The 16,163-nt window shown below is 37.8% G+C and overlaps 1 protein-coding gene across 1 annotated transcript in view; it reads left to right on the top strand.

The window, feature by feature from the left end:
• LOC139961329 (uncharacterized) overlaps positions 1-16,163 on the top strand; it is a 75,114-nt gene that overhangs the window by 23,841 nt on the left and 35,110 nt on the right. The window contains exons 2-7 of the mRNA XM_071960460.1: positions 3,674-3,781; positions 4,474-4,569; positions 11,899-12,060; positions 13,061-13,219; positions 14,938-15,102; positions 15,503-15,697. Coding sequence (XP_071816561.1) covers positions 4,479-4,569; positions 11,899-12,060; positions 13,061-13,219; positions 14,938-15,102; positions 15,503-15,697 — 772 coding nt within the window. The 5' untranslated portion in view covers positions 3,674-3,781; positions 4,474-4,478. The remainder of the gene's footprint in view (positions 1-3,673; positions 3,782-4,473; positions 4,570-11,898; positions 12,061-13,060; positions 13,220-14,937; positions 15,103-15,502; positions 15,698-16,163) is intronic.

Here is a 16,163-nt window from a genome sequence, read left to right as displayed (position 1 = left end):
CCAGTTCAAACCTCTCTTTAAATTACGCCTGAATTCGTCATGTCGAGAAAGACGAAATACCGTGTTCTGGGTATACCAATAGGCCTATTTATGTCATAAAACGACTATAGATACGACTTCATTTTAGAATCGCGTATTAAAGAACTCACACTAAATGGTTGGTACAGCCACTATACTGTTCATGTCCCACAACCGTGCATCAGTAATGTGTCCGTAACATGTGCAACATGTGTTACAGGACACGAACAGTATAGTTACTGTGTACGAGCCATGAGTATCGGGTGCAATATTCTGAAAAGATCACTTAGAAAGAGTATACTAAAACTAGATAACTTAATTTGCATTTGACAATTTTTTTGCATTTGATTAACCTTTCACTTATTCCAAAAATTGCATAATAGTAGGTGATACGTGACGTCATCATGGTATGATGATGGTCAATTAATAGCTTTACTTATCGTTCATAATATTGTCGTTGATTTATATTTGAAGTGTGATATATACACTTGGAATGTTTACTCATGATTGTCAAGTTTTCCTTCATTTATAATTACATTCTTGCGTGACTTGCTTGCGAGAATATTATAATCTGCAATGAATAATTGATTTGTACATTCTAAAGAAAAAACAAACACTTTTTAAGCTCAATTGCAAGGATGGCGCCACTAACTTGTTGCACTGGCGGATCCAAGGGGGGGGGGGGGGCCAAGGTGAGCCAAAGGTGAGCCAAAAAGTGTTTCCGAACATCCGCTAAATCATATGATTGGAAATTAAAAAAATAGCAGTGGTAGACTAGTCTAAACCTTTTCGTTTTCTGGTTTAAAATTAAATGCAGAGCTCCCAACTGACCCGCAATTCGCGGGAATTAGACCCGCATTCTAACACCCAAACCCGCTGACCCGCACAAGCGTCCGAAAAATCCGCATTGTAATTGTCAAGTATACATAAAAAAATTGCATCAAATTTTGACTTAGCAACCATCATTTCTTTAGCATTTAGCATAATAGAGTATAAAACCTCCTTTACAGCATCATTTGAACCTCAAATTAGCCTATATTTCTTTTCATTGGGGCGAGCAGCGAACATTTTCATGCCACGGGAAAGAATGAATTATCACCTACTATTCAATTTATTGATGTTACACACAAAAAAAATGCATATTTCTCAGAAAATGTTGGGTGACAAAAGCCTTTCTAAGTGCCACCATTTTACATGTAAGCATCACCAGGATTCCAAAAAAAATCAAGGGGAGGGGGACACCCCCTCCCCTTATACCCCTCCCCCAGGACGGCGATTCGTGGCATGGACCAGCATTTGCCTTCTCAAGAGTTGGGAGCTATGTAAATGTATGAGCATGAGGATTTAGAGTTTAACACCATTTTGCAGTTACAGGCTGGTTGTAAGAAATTTATAACCTATGAGAAATAAAATTTCTTGAGAAAGATGACCCCAACTTTGTTTTATAAATATTTTAGAAAATTACACCTGGGAAACATTTTTTTAGAAGTAAATTAACATCACCATTGTACACTTTTGTCGCACCAAATTGCATCTGAGGGCATTCAGTAATAGAAAATTTTCCAAAGGGGAGGGGGCCCCCTCCCCTTAGACCCCTCCCCCATATCACTCTAATGCCACTTTGGCCCCTCCCAAACAAAGGTCCTGGATCCGCCAGTGACTTGTTGCTGCTGCTGCTAGATGGGTTTATATAAATTTCAGTTTTAAAAAATTAGTGACGCAAAATCCTATATCAAAATGTGCTTTTGACCAAAGATGCAGATAGATCGGATCATGTCCAATTCCTCGCGTTTTTTTTTTTACTATACCGTTTGATAATAGATTGGCGTTGACCTTTCTAACGGTAAAAGGTGTGTACGGGCTAATAATTTCGGTCACATCAATGAGTTCCATTTAAACGAATAAGAAAAACGAAAGCTCTTTCTGTTAATAGATGTTGAATTATTTATATGATTATTAACCTCTAATTTATACTAACCTTTTACCATTGTTAAACTCGACGTCAACCTATTATCGAAACGTATAGTCCAAAATAAAACAACTGGCTACGAATGGGACATGATCCACGAACTTTCTCCAGCGTTCAAGTTAATAAAAAATAAGGAAGTACTCAAAGATATAAAAGAAAACATGTAGGTTTACCATCCCTGAGTTGCAAAATACTCCACCTATACCCAACATATATATGTATATATCTGGTATATATCTGGTTTATATATATATATATATATATATATATATATATACATATATATATATATATATATATATATATATATATATATATATATATATATATATATATATATATATATATATATATATATATGTATATATATATATATATATATATATATACTCATGATATGTACCTTAGTTTTATTGTCGCCTAGCTTTATAATGTTCTCCGTCCTCTAAAACGTTCATTTAAAAGTTTTGGTTAGGGTCGGTTCAGGGTTAGGGTTAGAAAAAAGGGTTAGGGTTAGATTAAATTTAGTGTGTAAGTAATGTAACTGTCGACCTAAGGTAGGATCCATAGTTATATATATATACATATATATATATATATATATATATATATATATATATATATATATATATATATATATATATATATATATATATATATATATATATATATATATATATATATATATTGTGGGGGGGGGGGGTGAATTCCAATTCGTAATATATCTTCCCAACAATAGACCTTATCTCGTATCTAATGTACGATGTGTGTCCGTGTACACTATGTTTATAAAACACCACGGCTAGTGAGCAGTTGAGACAGGTGGGGATTTCCGTCTACCGTTAAATGCCTGGTGGGTGTATCGATACGGTATATATTGCTTTATACCGGAACAGGGTCATGACATGTAGACTAATTTTGTTTAGATTTTTCATTGTTGACTTCGTTCACCTTACATATTGGCCAATAACCAAGATGTGTGAAACTGTGTAAGAGCTTTTTAATCGTTGAAACATGAACAAATAAATACCCAAATAGAATTGATATCAACTACAGATAATCACCTGAAATGTGCGAGAATATATATATATATATATATATATATATATATATATATATATATATATATATATATATATATATATATATATATATATATATATATATATATATATATATATTCGAACCCGGGTCTCCCGCTTTATATGCGGACACCCTAACCACTAGGCTATGGACGCTGATTGTACGTCCAGAGGTTCGAAACCGGTATAAGGAAGGTCGTAATTTCGCTGTTTGTCACCTGTATCGAACAATACTCGTTCTGGTTTGGTGACATATTTGCCCTACTCCAGAGATCAAACATGATTCTAACTAACTCGAAGTCATATTTGATTCCTAAAGCCGGATCTCGAAAGAGATACTTAAAACAGACTTTTGTTAATGAAATGGAGGTAAACGACAAAGCGGGCAATTAGTTAATTTGGGTAATTAGTTATAAGGGGTCGGGTTCGGGTTGAGTCGGAAGAGGAGGTCCGGTTTGTCAGGAGCATATATCCTCGCAATGTATCTTACATGGCCCTGCGGGAAAGCTTCTGCGTTTTCCTTCAGGGACGTTTCTCTCTCATTAAGATAAATAAAGGATCGTTTGGCACTTGGAAATAATTTATTCATGTCTTCACGTTGCAGACGGGTGCCCTTAGATCATCGCAAAGAGAGAATAATCCTTATTGAGAGTACAAAGGAGAAGAACACACACAGCATTTGATTATGAGGACCGGTCGGACTATAGATCAGGTAAAGTATATCCCGGTTCAATGGTTGGCTGCAGTATTCCACCCATAATCTGCTCGGAAGTGAAGTAATCGTCGGTCATGCCCACGGCCAAATTGTAACATAACACGATTGCTATATCACAACTGTTTAAATCTTGAAATTTGTGCATTCATACTAAATCCGGGGAAAGTTGAGAGTTTGATGGTTTTAATCATGAAAAGAATGCACGGATATTTTGAGGACCTTCATATTTCTATTAGAACATATTTGTTGACAGGAAGGTGTTCAATTGTGAACGGGCGAGGGGGGAGAACGGGAGGGAGAGGGGATGGGGTGGTGCGGATTCTTTTGACATTTCATTGTCGATTTGGTATCCATATTAGGGGGTTGTTACAATTAAAGTAGTTATTCATTTTGGTAAAACTCTATAGATAGTTTGATTCTTCATGACTGATACGGGGTAGGGGTGGGGGTGGGGGTCGAGGGGGGTTAGAATGCAAATAGGGTGAAAGAAGTTTCCAAATATTATTCTTGTACTTAGGAAAAGTGTCCATTTTATTAGCCAAAAGGTCAATTCTTATTTATGGACCTAGGCGCTTTTGAGTTTTGTTCGTGCCTTCGCCATCCTCACCCTGCCCGCCCGTACATGTGGAATTCTTGTATTTTTTTCACTTTATAATGCAATTTGCCTATTCTCAATTTTCTCCATGCAGGTGAAATGAGGATAGACTTAATACTATTACAGTTAGTAATATGCATCCTCCATGCTGTCCAGTCTCAAGATCAAATTGATCCTTTCAAATACAGACGTGAGTTCACCTATATTTAATAACCAAATATCTTTGTTAGCTGTTCCGATATCATAAGCTACTGGCGGATGAACCAGATCGCAGGCGCGGCGGAACGGAAAAATTATTGGGGGGGCTAATGTGTGGAGACTATCTAAGCGGAGCGCCACCATCAGTTGGCGCGGAGCGTACAAGAAAATTTTGGGTTTTTTCAAACCCCCAGATGGCCGGAAACGGCACTTCCCGAGTGTTTTATGCTGCGAATACCTAGCCCTAAAATATGGGTCTCAAGCCTGCAATTTCTCAGATTGCACGTAAAAGTTTGTAAAAACATTGTATTTGTATATTCGATGGTGTTTTAAGAGAGTAGCTATTACTCGTAGTGTACTCGCAAAGACGTTTTTGAGTGTAGTAAGGGCAGTGGCGGAGCTAGGGGTATTGGTCGGGGGGGGGGCAAGAATGGTCTGTAGTGGCGCTTTCGACACTATCTAAGCGGAGCGCCACCACAGGTTGGCGCGGAGCGTACAGAAATTTTTTGAGTAAAGTTACTCCCTAGATTGCAGGAAATGACCCTTTCCGGGCCTTGCTAATTTGCAGATAAACGGTGAATAAATAGGTGTCGTCGCCATTTTGTCGGAAAATTATACACCAACAGAATATGACAAATGTCAATAGGTATATGAGAGCGCAATAAAATAGTCAATAATCGCGAATAAGTTAAAAGTAGTGAAAAGCTGAAAAGGGCGCCAGCAGTCCATTTGAGTCCGTCAGGAGGGGGGGTGGATCCGCCCCCTGACTGTATATATGGACGCTCCGCCACTAAGTAAGGGGATGTTGGAGAACTGGCTGAAATGAGGCAAGTCATTGGCCTAAGACGAAGTTGTGTTACGCTTACCGGTACTCACACTCACTGCTTCCACTTTTCACGGGGCGTGAAGACGCGATTGGGGTGACAATGTGGTCTATAGCCAGGGGACGGGCCGAGGGACCAGGGTCCCCCAGCAATTTCTACAATTATTACACCTATATAGTATACGTGTGCATCGGACAGATCGACAAGTATGCATTGAAAAATGGGCAGATGCACGTTTCGGAGCCTTGGTAAATATTGGGGGGGCTTATCATGCATTTGCCCCCTCGACTTTTTCATTGGGGGGGCTGAGCCCCCCCAAGCCCCCCCGGTTCCGCCGCCACTGCCAGATCGTGCCAGAACATAGTTCGGTGATGGAGTTCTTTCTGGACTTAAAGCCCGAGGAGGGTGAAACAGCAGGCGCACGCTATTGGCATTTGTTGTTCCTTCATACATCTCCATATTTGAGGCCGTCTGCCAGGCTCTGAAAGCTGTAACAAAGCTTTTAAACAGCTTTTAATGAGGCTACACAGTGCCTTTGAAGGCATTCGACGTATATGACAAGTCATATGGGACAAACACCGCATAATATATCCTTGAATTAATACGAATATATACGCGGATTAATTCGAATAGGCTATCATGCGCATATTAAATCAGACAATAGCTGGTATGTCTTATAGCTTTCAGTCTTGCCAGTGCAATAAATGAGAAATTGCAAAGTTAGTCTCTATTGACGTACATCCAGGCCAAACGTACTTGATCTAGACAACAGCATATATATTCGAATTAATACGTGTATGTATTCGAATTAATACGTACAGGCGCGTAGCCAGGAATTTGCCAAGGGAGGGGCGAAAATTTAGGCAAATTATCAGAGCCGTAGATTCGGCATTGCAAAGTATCTAAGCGTAGCGCCACCATAGGTTGGCGCGAAGCGTACAAGAAAATTTTGGCTCAAAATGTCTCCCAGATCGCTGGAAATGGCACTTCCCAGGCCTTGTAAGTTGCATCTTAGCATTTTCTCTTTTGAAATTACTAGCGATTTCATAAAAACATTAAAAAAATATATATAAAAAATATGCTCAAGGAGGGGGGGGGGCGGCTGCCCCCTTCGCCCCCCTTGGATACGCGCCTGAATACGTGTATATATTTGAATAAATCCTCATATGTAAACGAATAAATCTCATATGTTTTCGAATTAATACGTGTTTATATTCGAATTAATACGCGGATATGTTTAAGCCTTATGATTGGCTAATAACATGTATATATTCGAATTAATTTAATCCGCGGTGCTTGCCATTAACGTACGCATCATCCGTATGTCGTGTATATGTAATTGTTCTGACCAAATTCAAATCAACACATACTATAGAAATTGAAGTAGGTAGAATGACGATATGTTACATATACTGAAGCCGCTCATCCTACTGGTGGCGCTTTGCTAGTATGGCAAGTAGAGTTTCATTATCTCTATAAAGGAACTCTAATGGCAAGCAGAGCCGTATATATACGGCTTTGATGGCAAGTAGAGTTCCTTGATAGAGAACTCTAATGGCAAGAAAGTACCGGCGCGTAATACAAAACACTACGTCCTTGACATAAATAAAGTTGACATACATCACTCGCAAAGGTGATATCGTGTGCCGCATTTGGGTGCCAAATTCCTCAAAATTCCTCAATTTCAAAGTCGAATGCATAAATGTACAAATGATCTGGCTTTTTGCCGTAAACGCAAAGCGCCCTTACTTTTTTCAAAGCGTCACTGTCAGAATTCTTCCTAGTACATACACTCTAATTTATTTATATGCATGCGCGTAGCGAGGAATTTGCCAAGCAGGCGCGTAGCCAGGAATTTGCCAAGGGAGGGGCGAAACTGTAGATTCGGCATTGCAAACTATCTAAGCGTAGCGCCATCATGTATGTATGTATGTATGTATGTATGTATGTATGTATGTATGTATGTATGTATGTATGTATGTATGTATGTATGTATGTATGTATGTATGTATGTATGTATGTATGTATGTATGTATGTATGTATGTATGTATGTATGTATGTATGTATGTATGTATGTATGTATGTATGTATGTATGTATGTATGTATGTATGTATGTATGTATGTATGTATGTATGTATGTATGTATGTATGTATGTATGTATGTATGTATGTATGTATGTGTGTGTGTGTGTGTGTGTGTGGGTGTGTGTGTGTGTGTGTGTGTGTGTGTGTGTGGGTGTATGTATGTATGTATGTATGTATGTATGTATGTATGTATGTATATGTGATCTTCCCGCAAGCAGGAACTCGCGAAAGAAGCCATGGAGGCTTATAGACTCGCAACTGACCGAAGCCAATCTCTCGGCACACATCCATTTAACGTCCATGTCGGGAAGTTGTTATTGAACAACACCCTTGCCAGACGACACACATTGCTGTCGGCGGGGAATCGAACCGGGGATCTCATGACTGGGAGACGCCGGCGTTAACCACTAGGCTATACACTCCGCCCATAGGTTGGCGCGAAGCGTAAAAGAAAATTTTGGCCGAAAATGCCTCGCAGATGGCTGGAAATTGCACTTCCCAGGCCTTGCAAGTTGCATCTAAGCATTTTCTATTTGAAATTACTAGCGATATCATAAAAACCTACCTAAAAAAATATGCCTGGGGGGGGGGGCGGCGGCGGTCCCCCCTTGGCTACGTGCCTGTCTATATGTGTATTTAGTAATAGCGCCCCGATCCCTTATTATTTCCCCCCCCCCCATATTATAGTCGACATGTCTGAAAAACATATATGCAATCACAGCAGTAGCACAGTGCAGTTCATTGTGCATGCGTTGGAAGTACGTTAGTCAGTGCTTCATGTTCTTCTGCCCACAACATAGTAGTGGACATTGTTTTATGATTCAATATCGTCTCACGTATAACTGTATATAACTGGATAACGAAGCATAGGCTTAGTTTCTTTTAGAAGGAAAACGGGACACTCCATGGTGGTGACTTGTCTTGAAAGATTGGCCTAACGTAGCCTAAGCTACTTAGTCGGCGTAGGATGTACTACACACTCAGGTACGGTCACACTTAGTCACAAGCGCCCGAACGTTGGGCACACAGTATATAACGTTAGCCTAGTTCTGTAGGACCTAGACCTAGTATGAAAGAAACCACAAGAAGATTGTGGACAAACTGCTATTGTACGTCAGCAATGCTCGGTGTACAGATTTTATCAATGTATCTACGGCCAAGTCAGCTAGTCAGCTTAACGAACATTAAGGCCTAGGCTAGGTGCTCTTTACTTTAGACCTTTTACATGTTAAAGCTAGTTGAACGATAGTAAAGCTGATGACAATATAAATAAATGTAGGCCTAGGCAAAGTCTGCCTAGAACAAATTGATCAGACACTGTTTACAAATCATTTGTCAGTGTTCAATCCTGTGCTGGAAACCGTTGCTACTCTTATAACATTAGGTGTGAGGTGTAGCTTGATGTTTTCATATATAGTAAAGGCTTCATAAATGACGCTCCCCCGTAATTGATGCACCTTAAATTATTACTAGCAACGATACAGCAGGCCACCTAAACTTTTTGCAGTCAAGCAGAATTACATATTTCATGAGTTTGAATCAATTTCAGCTATTTGCTGACCAAATGGTGGTATTTTTTAAGCTTTTAACACCCTCCTCCCAGTTTTGCACGTTTTTTGGGCACTTGGAAATCTTACACCCTAAAAATAACCAACATTACCTTAATATGATAACACTACTCTCTGGGACCTGACCTGTCTGAGCTTAAAGGCTAAGAGCATAGCAAACAGCATCTAAAGTCAATGGATGTATACTAAGGCCTACACTACAGTTAGCTTATCGACGAATGTGTCAATTTAGGGGTATGGAAGAACTTGACACGGCAGACATTTTGTGGTCAAATTCTGCTCAATTGTACGGTGCATAAGCACAAAACCTTAAATATTTTGAGATCATAACATTTTTGAGGAACTACACATATGAAAAACACATACAGTTGAGTGATTTGAATTTTTCCTTCATAGAAATCGTTGATCAAATCCTTAAGTGCGTCAATTATGAGCCCACCATGCTATAGGTTGTTTTTTACATTGATAGTGGACTTATTTTAGTACTCTTTTTTAAAGGAGGTCAGAATCTAGTTTTGTACTCAGAAGTCTGTTGCTCATTCTCCTTTCTTGCAATTATTCTAATTGAAACAACAATGATGCTATTGTGGAAGGGATTATTATTTAATTATAAATCATGAAAAAATAGATAAGGATTTTGAAGGGATTGTAAATGGACATAGACTAACCTGTCTTAGTTCTTTGTTACTCGACTGCACTCCTCATTGGACGTTGTACAGTACTACCCTCAAACAAACTGTGTTGGGACCCTGTCCAGTAGCATAGGCTATGTAGTTGTTGCCTCCTGGGTTGCCGTGTATGTAAGAAAAAGTACGGCCACTGCCTATATGACTGTGTACACAAGTGCTCCGTTGTGACAACTCAGTAAGGTACAAATGCGTATTAACTGGTATCTGTTATAAGATGTCGGAGTAGCTCTAAGTTCAGTGATAAAGGTATTGGCTATGCTATAGAACTGCTGGTTATTTGGTGGTGTTAATGTTAGATGTTATACCATATCCGTACCAAGTAAATTCAGGTACAGTAATAAGCAAATAACGACAAATGTCCAGGATAGTAGAAAAACAACGCTGCTCGCTCTCGCTAACGTAGTAGAACTGTGCTTTTTCTATCAAGCATGTGTTGAAGAAGCTTCTGGGGCATATCGCTGAGCAGAAGACAATAGAAGTTGGAGGCATACTGTGACGTAAAGTCTAATTTACAAAAGGAGGCACAACATTGACTGTATAGAGAAAAAAACTCGCAAAATCAGTAGAGAAATTACCAACACCTTCCAATTTTTACGAAATATCGAGCCAAATACTTTCAAAAAATTCATGCGAAACTGACATATCGTGCTAAATGCAACTAATGCCATGTAAACAAGGCTCTAGTACACCCATTTATGAATAAACCATAAGACCACATCTGGAGTTAAGCGGGGGAAAAAGAAAGTATTTTCTAGAAATTCCCCCCAAAAAAGTAAAAATTAATATCCTATCATAGTTAAGTGTACAGTAAATAGCCTAACCACTTCGTCGGTTACGGATCTCACATAACAATAAAAACACAACTAATTGTATTTTGCGAAGTTGATGTTTTCTACAAGGACATGGAAACAATATTTTGAATTACGTTGATCATGCCAAGTAGCCTAAGACATGGTATTACAAGGTTTATTATCATAAAGATGGCCATACTGTAGCTATTGGGGCCTTGATATCGTGCTATGTCTGTGTGGTATAGACTGTGCCTCGTGTATTATGGGGAATAGATTGTTTTGTTCATGCGGAGGAGTCGGTTGGCTTGAGGTGTGTTTTACTTACCATAATGTTATGGGGATATTTACCTACTTTTCTTGAACGTCTAAGATAATATTTCGCATATCTTCACCGATCCTTTACTGACTGACCTAATTAATTCTAGAGTGGAGCCAAAATAGTTTACTCCATGAAATTTTTTTGGGAAACGTGCCAAAAATGTTAACAAACAGGTGTTAGACAGGGGGTTGTTTGGCAAGGTACCTGGGAAACTTCAAAGCACATGCAGTCTACCGTGTTATTTAAGTAGGGGTAAACACTGCAGTTGTTAACTGAGTGCACCCGGTTAGGCAGTCTAGAAACGGGGCTTTGCCGAACGTAGTTTGTTTCATAATATCGACAATTTTGTAAGTTAAACTTTTTAGAGATTGTAAAACAGATTAAATCTCTTTTCATTTTATCACATAATATAGCTACTCTAACTTGTCATTTTAAAATTTTCATCAGTTTCGTGACAATTTAAATTAAACAGTTGTCAGTATTTTGAATCCTCAACTGCGATTTTTTTATCGCCAGACACGCGAAAATACTAAAATTTTCCGGGGCCTTCGCCCCCTGGACCCCACACAAGGGGTTCAACCCCTTGACCCCACCGGGGTCCTACGGCGGGCCCCTGGACCCCACACGCCATTATGCTCGTACGCAACAGGGGTGGTGTTTTCGCTGCGCAAAAACACTGGTGGGAAATCGGCAGTTGTTTTTAGTGTGTTCGCGAACACACTAAAAACAACAAGGAAAAATTATAGTAATTATCGAAATATCGCGATAATTTTTGAACTATTTATCGTGACGTTAAAAAGCAAATATTGCCCAACCCTAGCATAAAGGTATATAAAGTTCACCACATATTGTTTATAACATGCAACTGCTGGTATCTCAGTGATGAATCAGGATTTGTAAATTTTTGAGAGGATGAACATTATGATAAAAACAGAACATAAATTGCCTGTAATCTGTCAAATGTTGCGCACAAAGAATTTTTTAATGTTGCATAACAACAAACTGATGATTTTAACAGAGAAATATTGTTTTCATCTCCTTAGCCAATGACCCATGCCGCAGACGATGTGATCGATACTTTGAACCAGTGTGCGGTAACGATGATCAGACCTACTACAGTTACTGCGTTTTGCTGTACCATAAATGCAAGGTCAATGCTGATCTTGACCTTGCATACCTGGGAAAATGCTTCATCAGACCTCTAGGTGAGAAAACAGACTTGTTCGTTTGATGAATGCATATTAGAATGTCACTTAGACTGCCAGTGCATCTATCCAAAATTAAGGGCTGGCTATTCCCTTGACTTTCTTTACAATTTCAATGTTTTCATTGACAGGGCCAAGTTCAGTTGAAAATGTTGTTTGCTATTCTTTTCTGTCAAGATATTTTCCTGTTAATAATGGGCAAAGCTGCCAATGACAATTATTTCACCATCGTGTTTACACTGCACAAGTTTCGAAAACAAGAAAATTGGCTGTTTACACATGTTTGTTAACAAACAATTGTGTACTCTATTTAATTAAGACTAGACAGGCACATCTGTTTAACAGATGCAAGATTTGAGAAACTCTTCATATTTCAGATTAAGTTTCCAAATACTGCATTTGAGTCAGTAAAGATGACCATGTGTTCAGGTCATGTACAGTACTGGGTAGCTGAATGTAAATGAAGTGGAAATTTACATCAGAACTATGTTTTAGGGAAGTATCATTCTGTATCATGATAGAATTATGATATGCATCACATGCACCATGGCCTCTAGCTTTTAGTTGTCTCTCCTATAATGTAGTATTCAATTACCACCTAAGGAATAAAAAAGTCTCCATCTCACACCATTGTAATTTGAACACACGATTCAACTGGCAGACAATACATCTAATGGTTGAATGACCTATGGTTCCCCAGGGAAGGAATTTGTTCATATGTGTTGCACAATGGGCCCTAACTCAGAGGCTGTTGATCAGAAGTACGTCTCAAAGTCTGATTTGTTTTTTACAATGGAAAGTTCATTCGTTTTCCTTACCAACTTTAAGCTATGTTTCAAATTGCCAAATGTTTTTTCACTTTTTGAACACTAGGGGTGTGTTTCTTACAAATTGAAAGTTCATTTGTTACCATTCATGAAGGAAAATACTGGGCAGAATTGATTTTGTTCATGAATGTGGCACAGTTTCTCAAGTATTAAGCCTATTATTCCTCATGCAGGAACCCTTCCATGTGCCAAAAATTGCCCGTCATTGTTTTTTCCTGTTTGCGGAAGTGATAGTGCAACTTACCTTAATGAGTGTGAACTTGACAAAGCAAAGTGTGAACGCCAGGATCCATATTTGATTAAAAACCATGATGGATTTTGCCAACCAAATGGTAAGTATAAACATGTTCATTGAAATGTTCCTTTTTCATTTTTTATAATAGTTTAATCGTGTGTTATGTTTGAGTGGCAATGTAACAAATAAACTGTGAATATTGACTGTTGTGGTGCAATTGTCAGCCTCTCATGAATACCACAGAGATTCTATTTGTGTTTGTCATTTTTAACCCTATTTTGTGTTTGAAATAGAGAATTAATGAATGTCAACAAGTTATGGTAATTTCCACTAAATGTAACAGTGAGGCTTTGTTGGAAAGGACTGAATTTCATACTTTCTTTTGTGACACTACATAGAGTATAGTACTCAAAATGAACAATAGCACTGCAATAACAGGATATGTCAAATGCTATCAAGGTTTTTGCCTTCTTGAGAGTGTGCAACTACCCTTACCCTAAGCATTAGTTGCAACTGAAACTTATAGGCTTCAGGAACCACAGTTTTTGCTTAAAGCTGTATTATGCCTTCCATTAGAAACAAATACATAGCAATGCTTAACATGAATGCCTAAATCATTTCTAACACCTTTGACAGGCTCCCTACAATTACCTTATTAAGCTGAAGTATATACTTCTTTTGCACAGGAATTAACCCATTGCAAATAATGAGTGAAGCAAACTTTCGTAAATAAACACGGCAACCGAAATGGACTCAGCTTTTTAACAGAACATGCTTCATGGTACAAAATGGTACAGCCAGGTAGCTCACTTTGACAAACTTTGTACAGTAGCAGTCAAAGAGTCACCACTGTGTAAAGAAAGTACATTATTGACCTACTATAGGCTTCAGCATAGCCCTGTGTGCAAAACATACAGATAGCATTAAAACTTCCATCCCATCCCGTCCACTACCTTGGCTCAAGTTTGAAAACAACAATTTACCATTTGCCATGATGCCCTTAAAAATGATGTTTTCCAAGCAACTGCCATACCCCTTAAACCAAGTTGCCATATGTGCCCTCATAATTATATCGGTTATTAAACTTCTTTGTCTAACCATAGCAGAATGTCACCATCTACAGTCTGAAACTTGGCTGATTTGATATTGAAGTGGCTGGTTTTGTTTTGTGTTTTCGAAAATCCACAGACATGGTTGGAGGAGGTAAACAGTATAAGTAAGCTGGGTGTGGCTCTTAGTTATCTTCGAAATCTTTGAAAGTCTCCATAGATGCATAAGTTAATCTCACTGTATGGGATTATTGAAAAGAGTACTTACTGAAAAGTTGAGAGACATTGAGAAATGTAGTGCAAATGTTTGAAAAATGATAGTCACATCAGTCGTCTGAAAAGCAGGAATGCAGTATCTGAAACTTTGGAAAAAAGCCCCATGGCGCTCTTTTAAATTTTTGGAAATTGCTGGCTAGCCATTTGCATGCTGAAATAAAAAAATGCTGTGGTGCTCACTCATTGAATAAAAACCTAAGGCAATTTTTAACTTGCACTAAGAAACAGTTGCCTTGCCTCTCTTTAGCCCTGTCTAAGAAATGAGAATTTATAACATCAATCTGTCAGTATTCTTATTTTAATTGAGCATGCAGTGATAACCTAAGTTACAGCATCATATATTTGAAGTCACTTTTAGAGATTTGCCGACTATATGGCATACTGCATATAAAGGATAAAATGTTCAGTGCATGTAAAACTGTTATAAAATATTTTCACTTCATTTCTTGTATGCCATGTCATGCAATTTATCATTTCCCCACAATTTAAGGGAGACTATCAAAGTGCAACACAAAGATCAAGACCAAGTACAGACCTGCTTGTGGCTATGATGGGGTCACATACTACAATAGGGGTGTTATGCAGGTACAGGCCTGTCTGAAAAACAACCCCATTCTTAACCAAGAAAAATACTCCTGGGAATGTCAGTATAAAGGTAGGCAGAATTGTTATGTAAAGTTTGAGGTTTTCAATATGTTTAATAAATTCTTCTTACATTAACAAGTTTTTTTTTCTCACTTATAACGAAATTTCTTCTCACCTAGGTTCTTCGTCTGAACTATTTTGCTTCTTCACTTCACATATTTTGATAATGACTATATGATATTAATTTCTTTTTGGTCAAAGTGCAATTGATGTTTGCAGATACAAAAAGAACTTTGTCAAAATGTGAATAACTGCATGAATTTCATCAGAAGGGGAGAGGAAGACGGAAGGGGATGGACAGGTGGTGGTGGGTAGTTAACGATGAGTTTGGCATTGACCTCCTATTTAACTGATTGATAAATATACTAATATACTTAATTAATGCTCCATTTTGTTTGCCTTGCATTCAGGGGAACGAGGTAAAAAGAGATGTCGTATTGAGAACAGCTGCAGCAACACAGAATATGAACCAAGATGTGGGGAAGATGGTCAGACTTACTTCAATCTTTGCTTCTTCAATATGTTCATGTGTTTGAATGACACATTAGATCTGAGAAGTTTTGCTGGCGTTTGTAGACGTGATCCTGGAGATGATGGTGAGCCTGGTAAGGAGGACAATTTGTTACAAATATTTTCTGGTTGTGAAAAACTTATGTACTTGATTTTGAATATGTATGTATTGATATATATATATATATATATATATATATATATATATATATATATATATATATATATATATATATATATATATATATATATATATATATATATATATATATATATATATGCTATAGATATGGCTAGTAGATTATTGCATATTTTTTCTCTAAATTGTTTGGATACTATTTAGTGCTTGAATTCAAATGAAGTAATTAACTCTACTAGTCAAGTTGCAATTCAAAATATGGAAGAAACAAGGTAAGAAATTCAGCTATACCCAATGTTTTATAGATTATATTAACATCAATATGAAAATTCTTCTTAGCAACAAACTTTTCAGAATACAGTTGATCTTTATGGATGCCTGTCTTTCTAACCCAGACAATTTTTTTATATTATTAAATCCAA

The sequence above is a fragment of the Apostichopus japonicus genome, chromosome 20 (genome assembly GCF_037975245.1).
Source record: "Apostichopus japonicus isolate 1M-3 chromosome 20, ASM3797524v1, whole genome shotgun sequence".
NCBI lineage: Eukaryota > Metazoa > Echinodermata > Holothuroidea > Aspidochirotida > Stichopodidae > Apostichopus > Apostichopus japonicus.
This window is presented reverse-complemented; position numbering and strand designations above follow the sequence as displayed.